The sequence below is a fragment of the Hemicordylus capensis genome, chromosome 7 (assembly GCF_027244095.1).
Source record: "Hemicordylus capensis ecotype Gifberg chromosome 7, rHemCap1.1.pri, whole genome shotgun sequence".
NCBI classification, from domain to species: domain Eukaryota; kingdom Metazoa; phylum Chordata; class Lepidosauria; order Squamata; family Cordylidae; genus Hemicordylus; species Hemicordylus capensis.
This window is the reverse complement of record NC_069663.1, coordinates 16,469,618-16,483,555: the sequence shown is the minus strand read 5'-3', so window position 1 is coordinate 16,483,555 and position 13,938 is coordinate 16,469,618. Positions and strand designations below refer to the sequence as shown.

The 13,938-nt window shown below is 44.0% G+C and overlaps 1 protein-coding gene and 1 long non-coding RNA gene across 6 annotated transcripts; one reads left to right on the top strand and one right to left on the bottom strand.

The window, feature by feature from the left end:
- Positions 1–4,302: 4,302 nt before the first annotated feature.
- On the bottom strand, positions 4,303–13,898 carry ZCCHC17 (zinc finger CCHC-type containing 17). Of its 4 annotated transcripts, none has more exons than XM_053267276.1 (9): positions 13,759–13,898; positions 12,953–13,062; positions 11,750–11,906; positions 11,294–11,351; positions 10,856–10,956; positions 9,253–9,344; positions 7,662–7,762; positions 6,280–6,416; positions 4,303–5,161 (listed from the first exon to the last, which is right to left on the bottom strand). In XM_053267276.1, exons 3-9 carry the CDS (start codon positions 11,789–11,791, stop codon positions 4,985–4,987), a joined length of 708 nt encoding a protein of 235 aa, XP_053123251.1. In that variant the 5' UTR covers positions 11,792–11,906; positions 12,953–13,062; positions 13,759–13,898; the 3' UTR covers positions 4,303–4,984. The 4 variants fall into 4 exon arrangements, with proteins under 4 accessions (XP_053123251.1, XP_053123254.1, XP_053123252.1 ...); XM_053267279.1 differs by lacking the exon at positions 13,759–13,898 and adding an exon at positions 13,679–13,707; XM_053267277.1 differs by lacking the exon at positions 13,759–13,898 and adding an exon at positions 13,506–13,647.
- Positions 5,061–6,713, top strand: LOC128332688 (uncharacterized). Of its 2 annotated transcripts, none has more exons than XR_008310722.1 (2): positions 5,061–5,186; positions 6,300–6,713. It is a non-coding gene; the product is annotated as an uncharacterized LOC128332688 (long non-coding RNA). The 2 variants fall into 2 exon arrangements; XR_008310723.1 differs by lacking the exon at positions 5,061–5,186 and adding an exon at positions 5,222–5,478.
- Positions 13,899–13,938: the final 40 nt, after the last annotated feature.

Below are 13,938 nucleotides of genomic sequence, written 5' to 3'. Positions count from 1 at the left end.
TTTTTGTTGTTGATGCCACAGTTGGGATGATCGAGCAATATTTATTTATTTATTTTATTTAACACATTTATATACCGCCCAAAACGCAAGTCTCTGGGTGGTTTACAACAAAAAGTATTTATCTTACTTGAAAACGTATACTCTCTCTTTACAAAGTTTGGCCCAATGTTTAGCTTTGGACAAATCTGTTTCCTCTGGGCAGTCAACTCAACAACCATTCTGGTTTCAGCAAGCTCGGATCAGCTCAATAGTTCAGAAAGAGTTACAGTTACAGGGTGGGAAACTTAAAGATTTGACTGACTTTGAAGAATTAATCACCCCAAACACTGATCATTTGTTAGGCAGAATTTATAAGCTATTACTGGTATGAAACAGAGACTGAGCAGATAAGTGTGTGTGTGTGTGTGTAAGAAAACATATACTCACCTTGCATCAAAATGGCAGTTCAAGGCAGCTGATATACAGCATCTTAGATTTGTACATCTGAATTGCTATAATCGTAGGTATGAATTATTACTATGGCTTCACCTTTGCCTGCAGCTCTGGTGGTCATTGTATTAGAGCCATGGGAGAAGTTCTATACTTAAGGTGATGCCTTCACCTGATGTTGAGGTATGTCTGTCTCTAATTCTGGAAGTCCATTGGATATTTTTAGATCATTTTTCCAATTATTTCACTGATAGTTCAATAGTGGCAATAGGACCTTCTTCCACTGGGAGGGGAGGGTGGCAGGAAGGGTGACTAGTTTTGAGGAGCAAAGGGATATCCAAGAACATGATTGGGAGAGTGAGGATTTTGACACATCAGATACTTAGAGGTAAGGTAAAATTAGTTTAGCTTATTAATGAAGCTTTCTTGATGGTTTTTCAAACGTATTCAGAAAATGGGCCAGGTTGGTTCCTCTTGGATCAGGCCAGACCTTCCTGTCTAATACCATGTAGCAGGAAAGAGGAGTGGGGAGAGAGATCAGTGGCTCAAATCGGCAGGGGAGATGAGCCTCTACCCCTGCTGCCAGGAAGGCAGCGAAGGGGTTAACCTGGCTCCTAGGAGGCTGGAGTGCAGCCCACCTATCTGGCTGGACTGGATTCTGCTGCTCGTTCTGGGGGTAGAGGAGTGGGTGAATGGGGCTTCTTCAAACAAAAGAGGCCTTTTGGAAGTTAATGCAAACTATATGACCATAATATACAATGATTACATTAGCACTTGGCTATAGCATGGAAGGCGGAGCAGAAATTTTTTAAAATAACTTTTTATTCAATTTTTTACAACATAAGATACACAGAGAGAGAGAGAGAGAAAGAAAAACACAAACAAAATAAGGGGACTTTCATCTCATTAGAACAAGTATCTGTTACAATACCCAAGTCTTGCCTGTAATTGGGGAGCAGGAAATATTTTGAGGGGAGTACCTACTACCCCTAAAGCCATCCCTGGAAAGGGTTAAAGCCTAATCCCCCTCCCATCACAATTGGGGGCCACTGTGGCTATCTTGGAATGTAAAAAAGCAGGCCTGGGCCAAGCAGGTGCTTAACGTAACATGCAATTTGCCATAAAGAGTGAATGAAGTGCATCCCCGGGAGGCCCTGAAATAATAGAGTCCTCAAGGCATGTCATCACCTTAAGTGGTGCAGTGGGAAAATGCTTGGCTAACATGCAGAAGGTTACCGGTTCGAATCCCCATTGGTACTATATCGGGCAGCAGCAATGCAGGACGATGCTGAAAGGCATCATCTCATACTGTGCGGGAGAGGCAATGGGAAACTCCTCCTGTAGTCAACCAAAAGAAAACCACAGGGCTCTGTGGGTGCCAGGAGTCGAAATTGACTTGACGGCACACTTTACCTTACCAAGGCATGTCAAAGACAACCTCTGCAACTCTGAGCAGTCTGGAATTCCCCAGTGACAAGCCTCTGGGAGGACTGATGGCTTCTCCATCACTTAAGGCCCATTGGAAATTCTAATTTTCTCCCCTCATTCAGTGAGAGAAGGCAATGAATCACACTAAGGAAAGCCAGACAATCTCTGGTCCTACTTTCCTGGCACTGTTCAGAGAACTACTGGCACAGCCTCCTGTCTGCTTTGGCAGACTTGGCTCCATTTACAGCCATTTCCAAACACAGGATGGGGAAACCCCAGGATATGAAAAGTCCATGCAGGGAGCCACAGATGCTGAGTGGGTAGAATGGAGCCACCCCTCCAGTGATGGAAATTTCAAGCCCGGCAACGGAGATTTCTATGTGTTGACTACAACTCCCATAAACCCCAGACACAGGCCATTGTAGCTGGGGATGCTGGGAGTTGTAAACAACTGTGGATGTGTTACCAGAAACACTGGTTTGTAGGGATGTGCACGGAACTGGTAGCAGCCGCTTCAACAGTGGAGGGGTACCTTTAAGGAGGAGGGAGGGTGCTCTTACCAGTGCTATCTTAAAACACAGTCCCGTGGGGCGGCAGCATACCTCCTTGCTGCTCTGGTGCACGTCAGACACCAAAAAAGTAACAAACATGAAGACCATGAAGCGAGCCTAGCAAATGTGTCCTCTGGAGCTGAAGGCAGGAAGTAGAACTGAAGGGGATCCGCCCACATGCTATGGGTTAAGGATCTTCAAGTATTTCTACTTCCTGCCTTCTGGAGCATGTGGAGGGATGTAATCCCACGTTGGGTGACCTCCTACACCAGCCGAGAAGTGCCCAGTGCATGTGCAAAATGCACACGAGTGTGATGTGCATGTGTGCGCACACCAGGCACTTAGGAACATAGGAAGCTGCCATATACTGAGTCAGACCATTGGTCTATCTAGCTCAGTATTGTCTTCACAGACTGGCAGCGGCTTCTCCAAGGTTGCAGGCAGGAATCTCTCTCAGCCCTATCTTGGAGAAACCAGGGAGGGAACTGGGAACCTTCTGCTCTTCCCAGAGCGGCTCCATCCCCTGAGGGAAATATCTTGCAGTGCTCACACATCAAGTCTCCCATTCATATGCAACGAGGGCAGACCCTGCTTAGCTAAGGGGACAAGTCATGCTTGCTACCACAAGACCAGCTCCCCCATCTGATGTGCACCAGGGCAGCAAGGAGGTATGCCAACACCCCATGGGATCCTTTAAGACCATGCAGGTGGGGGAAATGTGGCGGGGGGGTGGGTAATAGCATTCTCTCTGCTCCTTAAAGGTAACCCCTCACCCCTGGCCGAACAGCCGGCCCTCCAAATCGGTTCAGAGGTCCATAACAGGGCTTCCGAACTAGTTCGTGCATATCCCTACTGGTTTGCAGGGTGGTGGTAACTTTTATAGATCTGCAAAGTTGACCTAGAACCGAAACCAGATGGATGGAAACAAAGAAACAGGTCTTAGATAAAATCTAGAATATCTGTTTTTCTTGGGAGGAGATATTAAGACTGCTTCTGTGGTCTGTTTCCTAAGCAAAGACATTATGGCAACCTGTAACCTTAGAAGAGATACCAGGTTGGTACCTGTCCTGGGATTTTTACCGGCAATAAATAATACTTTCCAAAGACAAAATGAATCTTTCCGGAGGCATGCTGTTTGCTTGTCTACAGAGAAGTTATAGGCAGGCATGTCCCCACTGGCTGAGTTGTCTCCCATCAACCTTCCCCACTCCGACCTCTAAGAAGCTGGATCCAGGTGAACTTGCAGAACTGGAATTTCAACAGGATTCCTGTGGAAATCCAAAGTACAGTTAGTGCCTCCCAGCAGGGACTTATGTTACTAGATGTATTTTATCTCACGAAAGGTGAGGAAGTCAGATCTGATCTATATCAGGAGTTGCTTTCCAAGTATTCTGATGAGAAGTTACACCGAACCATAACCCAAGTCACAAAACAGTGTGAGCTTCTTATTCTGGGAGAAGAGGACCAGAGAACCCTCTTCATTAGTGTTTCTACAAACTAAACTGGTTCTGCCATGCTTTGGGGCTGGTTTAAATCTTTTCTTCTTGGGAGTCTGAGCTGCCGCTCTTTTGTTTTTTGGATTTCTTTTTTGGGATGGGGCCATAGCTCAGAAACAGAGCAGCCGCCTTGCATGCAGAAAGGTCCGGGTTCAATCCCTGGCATCTCCAGGTAGGGTTGGGAGGTCCTCCTGCCTGAAACCTTAGAGCTGCTGCCAATCCATGTAAATGATAATGAGCCAGATGTACCAATGGCCTGACTCAGCTTCCTATGTTTAGTAGCACTATTAACATTATTACTGCATTGGAGATCCCTTCCCAAGGCCAAAAAGCAGCCTATAACAAGTTTCTCAATACAGAACACTTCTGGGAAATTATGACTTCTGCTACACAGAAAGCAGGAAACAAAGACACTTTTATTATATAATTTGAAATAGCGAACAACAATTGCATGGATCATTTGCATTTAAGGAAAAACAAACAACGTGAAGTGCCACTGTATGAAGTGGCAGAGCATTCTTTCCTTCGGTCTTGCAGGCAAATGGGACAATTAAATGCAGTGGAGTGATCCTTCTCCACCAATCAGCCCCCGACCAGATTGTCGGCTCACACAGCTCCTTCTGCTGGTGCGCCGAGAAGGGCTGGCAGATGCCAGATCGACACACAGCTGCCATCCCGTCCTAAGGAGACTGCCTGGATTGCCGACGCCACGCACGCTTTGTGTAGATGTCTCAGGCTTGTTCCAAGGGAGCTGACAGCAATCCTGGCACTGTGCCCAGCAGAAAAACAAGCCACAGACTCAGAGTTTCAGATGAGCGATTGCAACATCTGGGGCAAGGAACATCAACCAACTGCAGCTGGCTTCTCTTTTCCTTCTTTGCAGGGAAAAAATGGGAGTCCTTGTGAAGTTTCGTAGGGAACAGTGTTGCTTTTCAGGGGGAAGAATATTCTTTTGTCTTAATGCAAAGTTGCAAAGGCTCAGCTGTTCTCCCCCGCTGCCACCAACCACTTATAGGACGCCAGAGGGATGGGGCGGGAGCATTGCTCCAGGAGTAGAGCCTGTGGCCTAGCATCTGCTCCTCACTCCTTGTGCTTCTTCCGATGGTGCTTCTTTTTCTTTCTCTTCTTGGACGTATCGGCTTTTTCAGTCCGTTTTGCCTTCTTCTTGGCTGGCTGGTCATCATCTGAATCTCCAGTGTTGGAGTTCTCCGATTCAGAAGAAGTTTTACTCTTGTGTTTCTTCTTCTTCTTCTTTTCCTGTTCGAGTTGGTCAGACAAAATGGTGTGCATTAGTAAATTCTTCTCTTGACTCACTAAGTTAAAAAGCTGTATTTTGCAGAAAAGAAGATTCTTGTACAAACTGAATAAAGAGACTGATGACGCTTGCAACGTAATGTTGTGCAGGGCTGCACAACTTTGGCCCTCCAGGTGTTTTTTGGGACTACAACTCCTATCATCCCCAGGCACACTGGCCAGTAGTCAGCAACGGTGGAAGCTGCAGTCCAACATCTGCAGGAGGGCTGAAGTTGTGCAACCCTGATGTACCATAAGGTGGAATATGGCCTAGATTACGGGTAAGCAATATTGTAGCTGGGGATGATGGGAGTTGTAGTTCAGCAATGGCTGGAGGTTGCCTAACCCTGGCCTAGATGTTTTTGTGCCAGGAAATCTAACTTGCCTACCTACCTTTACTTGTACTAGAACCTTCCGCTTCTAATATGCAAGTATTTATGTGGTCAGTGTGTGAGCTCCATGATGGAGGGAGTGCAGTGGTGGAAGGAATGTGGTGGAGGAAAGGCAGTGATGCTGGGGGAAAGAAACACCATGGCTGGCGGGGGGGAGGTGGGGGGGACGACTGTCCTCCCGCCCCACCCCAGCTTGCTATTCCTCTGGTTCCATGGAGCTCTATAACAGGGTTTCTTAACCTTGGGTCCCCAGATGTTGTTGGACTGCAACTCCCATTACCCCAGACACAAATGGCATGGCTGGGGATGATGGGAGTGCAAGTATTTGCAAGTAAATATGCAAGTATTTATGTGGTCAGTGTGTGAGCTCCATGATGGAGGGAGTGCAGTGGTGGAAGGAATGTGTTGGAGGAAAGGCAGTGATGCTGGGGGAAAGAAACACCATGGCTGGGGGTGGGGGGGAGGTGGGGGGGGGACTGTCCTCCCGCCCCACCCCAGCTTGCTATTCCTCTGGTTCCATGGAGCTCTATAACAGGGTTTCTTAACCTTGGGTCCCCAGATGTTGTTGGACTGCAACTCCCATTACCCCAGACACAAATGGCATGGCTGGGGATGATGGGAGTTGTACTCCAACAACAACTGGGGACACAAGGTTAAGAAACTCTGCTCTATAGCCCTCTTTTTTTTTACCTTCTTTCTCTTCTTTGCAGAATTCTCAGATTGATGAGTCTTCTTTTCGGCTTCCTGAGGGATTTCTTCGTCCTCTTCGGGTATAAGGGTGTACTTTGTGCCTCCTGGCTGCATGAAGCATTCTTTTGCAAAATGACCTTTGAGACAATATTAAACACAAGAACTGTAAGAAACTTTTGGTTAGTTTTGCTAAGCAAATCGGGCATTTCCAGCATGTTGAATATTGCAAGTTCTATATATAAAATTCAAGTAACCAGGGCTACATCAAGTTGGGAGGACATTTTTGCTCCAAGTATACTGAGTATTTAAACAAGGAGGCAGGAAACTGGTTTTTGCTATTAAGTGTGATTACTGGTGAAGATGTAAGTTTGGGGCAGTATAAAAATATGTTAAATAAATAATAAATAAAATAAATGTATGCTTTGGATTACGGACTTAACTACTCCATGACTTTAATGCTTCTCCCCGTCAAGTCAGAAAAAGGCAACACATGAGCTTATGTTAGAATTCCAACTTAAAAACAACAGCCAAAAGTCAAAAAGAGACCTATCCTTTATGTCTGAAAACATGATAGCAACATTTTCAAACTGACTTGCTCTTATTTCAGATGAGCTGTTGGGTCTCAACCAAATTTGACAATTCTAAGCTAGCAACCATCACATGACAGAAAACATAGCAAATATTAGCTGGAAGTTTTCTATTTCAAACAAAAAAACCCAAAACATTTTATTGCACTTTTATCTCACTCTTCTGACACGACACTCAGGATGATACACTGAGTGGGTCCCTGCACTACTCCAACCTTTTTATTCTCACAACAGCACTGAGAGAGGAGTTTAGTTGGGAATCACCAGTCTTGTGACCAAGTGAAAATCTGACTTCTTCAGTCCGCAGCCAATACAGTAGCAACACCACCACAAAGCATACGAGCTTGCTTATCTATTGACATCCAAGGATGGGGCCCTCTTGCACACCTCACCAACGACCAAGGTGTGGTTGGCTGGAACTCTTGAGAGGGCCTTTTCTGAGGCTCCCTGCCTGGAAAGTTTGTTTTGCCTCCTCTTGGATGCCTTTTGATTTCATTATCTCATGCCTTTCCTTTACCAACAGTCACTAAGCTGGTTTTAAATTTCTGGCTCTCTGGATTTGATCTCTATGTTGCTTCTTGGTTCCTAGTAGTTCCAAAGGATGTTGTCAGGCATTTTGGGCATTGTTTAAAAGTAGGATATAAGCATTTTAATTGTTTAAAAGCAAGAGAGTAGACACCTTTAGCACCTGCACAAATCAAGACAGTTGGGATTGGGGAGATGAAATGATTACCTTGAAAATACCACCCAACAAAAGCGTTGTTTAAAAAAAATCAGATGTTGACCTCAACCCACCTGGGCAACCACATTTTTTGCAGACTGTATTCAAGACAGCTTCAAGAGTGATCTTCTGACTGGTGTAGTCTTTGAATGAGCGTTTCTTGCGTGCATCTTGACTGTGTGAGACACAAGAGCTGTGTGAGTCACTGACAATATCATCTGTAATAGTGGGGAGTCACTCTGGTTCCACTGAAGACAAAGGCAAAATTCTAAGTGACTTATGTAAGTCATAATAGCCAGATTTTGAAGGTGGCCTTCTTGAAGTTAAGGTCCTATTAATTATACTCACTGAGGTCATTCACACAATCAAAAACAGGGTTCTACCCAGGTTTGGGAGCTGTTGTGCTCCCAATTTCCGGGTATGTGGAAGCAAGGTAGGAAGAAAACCTGGGTAGCTTTTCCTCCTACCTTACTTCCACACATTCACTTCTACCCAGGTTTTCCTCTTGCGTTGCTTCCACACAACCAAAAATTGGGAGCACACATGGCTTCCAAAGCCGGGTAGAACGGTTTTTTGATTGTGTGAATGACCTCACTATTTATTAATGTTTCACTAAAAATAACCTCCAAATTTATAAAATTCTATTTGAAATCTTCACCATTTTGAAGAAAGATGAGGATGCCCATAGTTGCAGAATTTTTAGAATGCCTGGCTCTGATCTGCTACACTTTCTCCAAACTTTTCACCCCTTTCAGAAAACTGATACTGGGCACCATTTCTTTTTTCATAAACTAGGCCATTGTTCTAGACTATGAACACAAAGCCAAGTTACACAGTCCCCTTGTACCAGTTTATTATCCTGGGATAAACCATTTCCTGAAAGATAATTAAAATTGTTCATTTGTCTTCTCCTGTATGGATGTGAAACCTGGATCATCAAGAAAGAAGCACATAAAAAACTGGAAGCCTTTGAGATGTGGTGTCTCAGAAGAATACTTAAGATTAAATGGACCAGCAGAACAGCAAATGAAGAAGTACTTTGGAAAGCAAAAATACTTAAACAAATAATACAGACAATCAAGAGACATAAACTGGCGTATTGTGGACATATCCTCAGAGGAGAAAATTATCAAATGCCACAAGTAACACTAGAAAGAAAGCTAGCAGGAAAAAGACCAAGAGGAAAGAGGAAGAAGGGATGGATGGATGACCTGAAAGAGTGGCTAGAATGGACACAGAAGCTATCATCCATGACTCTAGGGGCCACGATCTATGGCTTTTGCTGGCCACCAACCCCCCAATCAGAGAAGGCACATGAAGAGAGAGATTTGTCACTCAGCAGGTCAAAGGACAGGTGAGCACATTTTGTGGCAGGTTTGGAAACACCAGGGAATTTCTGCAAAGTCAGATCATAAATACAAATTTTGTCCAGAAAAAGAACAAAAAAGCATCATGCAGGTATTTATTTCAAAAATATTACTCTCTGTCTGTTCAACATGAACCAAAAAGGACTTAGATTTTTTTTCTATCCATGTGAGACGAGCATTAGAAAAACCAGAGTCCCTCTTGATACTAGACACACTAGGACAGACTTTGGGATAGTTAAAAGAGAAAGGAGAAGCTATATAGAAGTTGTTCTAAGAGTGCAAGGAATATTTCACTTACTCAAGGGCAACATTGTTGGGGTCCAGGTCCTTCCCAGTTCCTTGGTTAACAACCTTCATGGAAAGAGACAGCTTCAGCTTGTCATCTGTCTTCTGAAAAAAGAAGAAGATTAAAACATAATTTTGGTTCTTGTGCAAATACTTGGCTTCAGGATATAAACCAGCAGTGGAGTTCTGATGAGCAAGTTAAAGTGCTTTAAGGATTGTAAGTAAAGCTGAGGAAGGACAAGGAAGCCAGGCAAGCAGTGCCTCTTTCATTGTCACATCTGATCTTTCGCCAGTGCCAAGGGTTAGTGTCCATCTGGTCTTCCACTCTTAATAAAAAGTTAGTGCAAGAAGACATCTATGAGAAGACTATAGGGCAGTTCGCATGATCAGCATCAGGGTAAGAGAAGCCTCCTACTCTAATTTGGGAGCTGCCTGCACTCCTGGTTTGTGTTTTAGAGAAGGCTGGGAGATTGATTGTGAGCTAAGCCCCAGCTAGGTAGGATGAGCGTGCCCTAACCAGATTCCATCCCCAGTTTCAGAATGTGGTAGGAAGAAAGATCATCTCATCCAGCTGGGGTTTAGCTCACAATCAAGCTCCCTCACTCCAACCTTGTTTTTATCTGATCTTAAAACAGGAGCATGCACAGCTCCCGAATTAGTGTAGGAGGCTTTTCCTACTCTAATGTCAATTGTATGAACTGTCCTTATGGGAAATACACTACTATCCATCTTGTATGTTATACAGAATCTGGCTAGATGAGGTTCTGGATCAGTGTTTGCCAAGATGGTTCAGTCTGGATACTATGTACAGTCTTCAAAAAGGAACTTTGGCTGGGGGGGGGGCAGCAATGAGCCTCAAGAAGGGAGCCGATACCTATTTCATCCAGCATGGAATGCAAATATGTGTAGCAAAGCTCCAGGAGTGAGCTGCGATTCTGTTTCAGTGCACTGCCAACTCCCTGCTTGAGCTACCCAGATTGGACTCCGAAGTTGTGCTGAGGTCTCTCAGACTAGGGGTGTGCACGAAGGATTCCAAACTGAACCAGGCCAGTTCAGTACCGAACCAGGCCAGTAGGTTCCATCACGAACCAGGCCAGTTCATTGGTTCGATCACGAACTGGACCGGCCTTCAGGAAAAGGGGGTTGGTGCATGACTGAGCCAAATCAAGCCCAGTTCGAGGCAAACCAGTCCAATGGTTTGTGCTGCTTGCAAAGAGGGATTCTTTTTAAAGGGCTTGCTGGGGGGAGAGGGGGGGGGTTGGTGAGACACACTTGTAAGAGTAAATGCTAAGGTGTTTACCAGCAGTGGTACCGAACAGCGGCACTCCCCCCAAGTAGTGGCCCGTGTAGCAGGACAGCTTTGCACTCACCAGAATTCAGCTTCTTACTTTCTCCTACGGGCTGCTGTAAGTAAGGGGCCAACCTCACACTCCTTCAAGTACTCAGTGCATACCAGAAAACGCAAGAGTTGGGAGAAGTGAACCACAAATAATGTAAAGTAAGCCAAGTATGTGGATCCCTGCTGATTCAGTAACTCCCAGGGAGGGCAAATAGCATGTATGTGCTTATCTAACCACAATTATGAACACAGACCTCAAATAAATCAGCAGTTTTACCTCTTTTCCTATGAGTTTCACCCATACTTTTTCTCCAACATCCACTAGCTCAGAGGGTTTGTCCACCCGGCAAGCTGACATGTGACTTTTGTGTACAAGGCCTAACAAACATGGGAGGAAAGTGTTCTTTGAATATTCTGTCCTTTGATAGATAAAATCAATAGAAATCAGAACACAACAACAATGTATGCTAAGGCTGTACAACTTCAGCCCACCAGCTGTGGTTAGACTACAGCTCCCATAATCCCCAATTATTAGCTGTTGGGATGATGGGAGTTGTAGTAAAACATCTACAGGGGGAATTATGATGTGCAGCCTTGTGATATGCCCATGTTCTTAAAAAATAAATATATCGAAGTTGATCTTCACCCTATTACTATTAATTTTTAATCTCAAGACAAAACAAACCATCATATGATCCATCTGACAATCACACACCTTGTTTCCTTGTTCCTGGAATTTTTATAAATGCTCCATATTCTGTCACAGAAGCAACCTGTAAAGAAAATAATACAATTATTGGCTGACAATGTGACATTCACTGCTTTGTTTGTTCTATGTTGCTCATGATCTCAAAACCTACCTGCTACTTACTCACTTACTTATTTCTTAGTCTATGTTAAGAAGTACAAGGTATCTAACCAATAACAGCTGCTGTAATACTTGAAAGCTACATAACTGTTCTCTAGAAGCAAGCTAAAACCATTTATTTTGCTTAAACCATTAAAACCACAGTTTATTTTAGGCTTGTCCTCTTGAAATCTATGCGAGTAAAAAGATTACAATCTTAAATCCTTCTATTTTTAAAAAATTATTATCCAATTGTCAAATTGAAAAGCTTTCCAAAACCTTTACCTCCATATCATTCTAAAAATAAACTATTTCAGCACACACCTCTCCTTGGAAAATGTCATAGAGTTCAGGAAGCACTTCCATTGCCTTAAATCACAAAGGAAGTTCTTAGTCACACAACATATCTTGGCCAGTTGTACTTCTATATGCTTTGTTATCCCTTTTGTTATCTTGAAAAATACTGTTATGTCTTTTATATCTGTAATGAAATCAAACAATAATTAATTTTTTTAAAGTATGAAAACATATCCAAATAGTCTATAAGATAACCTAAAGCTTGTTTTTAACTGCTTCTTTTGAGTCATTATAATCATGTCCAAATCCAATGTATGTTTTTACACTTATCATCATCATCATCATTTATATCCTGCTCTTCCTCTAAGGAACCCAGAGCAGTGTACTACATACTTAAGTTTCTCCTCACAACAACCTTGTGAAGTAGGTTAGACTGAGAGAGAAGTGATTGGCCCAGAGTCACCTAGCTAGTTTCATGGCTGAATGGGGATTTGAACTCGGGTCTCCCCGGTCCTAGTCCAGCACTCTAACCACTACACCACGCTGCTTGGGCTGGAGTTCAAGGTTATAGACTTTCTAGTCCATCTATGCATTAAAAGGTACACCCTGATCACTGTAGCACATCAATATCACACAGCAATCTTCATTATTTTTCAGGTGGGGTGACTTTGGCAAAAAGTCTTCAATGCAAGAGCCACAGTGTAAGAGAACATCATGCAGTGCTGTGCTGTGCCCAGGCTGGTGGGGTTCTGCAAGAGAAATGGAACCCTCTTGTGCCACAGTATCATCTTGGGAGGTGCACATGAAGCACTAGGAAGTGTAGTCTTTCATGACATTTTCCCATTAAAGTTCTAGTGTTCCCTCTAATCCTTTTCATCTACATACTGAATGAGTTTTGTTCTGAGTGGCAGTATCAAGGCAGTGTGCACACATGTGCATTCCAAATGGAGCCTTGCTGATTCAACCTGAGCGGGATCTAAAATTAACTGAGTGGACATCAGAAAACTTGTGAGCGTGCACACGCCTTAAGAAGGTACACCGATGCCTTCCAAATGATGCTGGAGCTTGAGAGAGCTCCATTTCTCATCAAGGGTCCCGCCAATGCCAAGTAACACACAGCACTGTGTGATGGCCATGAGAGCCTTTGTGTAGTGCCAGGAGGCCACACAATCTCTTCAGATGAAGATTCACACACGCTTAATGAACAATGACCCAAGAAGCCACACTTACAGTTGATGGGAGTTGCCCTGGCTCCACCACAGCCTTGCAATGAAGCACAATGGTTATGTGCTGTACACTACTTTGAGAAATTTAGCCAAAAGATGGAATACTGAATATTGCTGAAAACAAATGAAAACAAACAAGTAATTTAACTTGTTTAACTTAAATTTGGTTATCATATTTCTATAGCACCTGGTATGTACATCTCCAGGCACTGTACAAAATTTAAAACAATATTTTTTAAAAAAAACCAGATTAAAAATCTATAACACACAATTAAAACAAATCTCATAAAACAAATTGTTAAAACACATTATTAAAATTAATTCCAGTTAAAAGCCTATGAGAACAGGTGCGATTTGAGGTGCATCTAATAAAATGAAGAGTTTTATTTTACATTCTATCTTTTTGTGAATGTTGCGAGCCACCCCAAACAGTAGCGCACTGGAGAAGCGGAGTAGAAGTATTTCAAATAAATAAATAATACATATGTGAAGATAGAGAGCTGCCTTGTACCGAGCCAGCCAGACCCTATGGAAAAGAAGACAAGTGTCTCCTGTACCTTTAAGAGATGCCCAGAAGAGGGACATTCAGCAGGTGCCACTTGCCCTGCAGGGCAAAAAAAACCACCCTGCCCCAGCCAGAATTCCCTCTTCTGGGCATCTCTTAAAGGTACAGGAGACACCTGCCCTCTTTCCCACATGGAAGCCCTAACCTCGGGTCCATCTGACCCACCATTTTCTCTCCCCCTTCCCCCTCACTCCTCCGCCTCTAGGGGCTTCTTTTTCCTCCCACAAGGCCTAGTAACTACTCACACTCCGGGCAAGAGAAGAAAAGATCACCACAGCAACCGCCGTCTTAATGCCCCATCGTGCACCGCGCGACGTCACGTGGCCCATAGGACGATGACAGCTCGCCTAACCCGCCAACCGGCAAAAAACGTGGCGTCGACGCCAAACATCTCCGCCGGCGTGCTTCATGACGTCACCGTTGCC

What these genes read in the sequence shown, in the direction of transcription:
- ZCCHC17 (XM_053267276.1), bottom strand. Translation starts at nt 11,791, where the DNA reads ATGGAAGTGCTTCCTGAACTCTATGACATTTTCCAAGGAGAG. An exon ending in ATGACATTTTCCAAGGAGAG is followed by an intron (nt 11,352 to 11,749) that starts GTGTGTGCTGAA and finishes TTTTCTTTACAG; the next exon opens with GTTGCTTCTGTGACAGAATA. An exon ending in TGAAACTCATAGGAAAAGAG is followed by an intron (nt 9,345 to 10,855) that starts GTAAAACTGCTG and finishes TTCTTTTTTCAG; the next exon opens with AAGACAGATGACAAGCTGAA.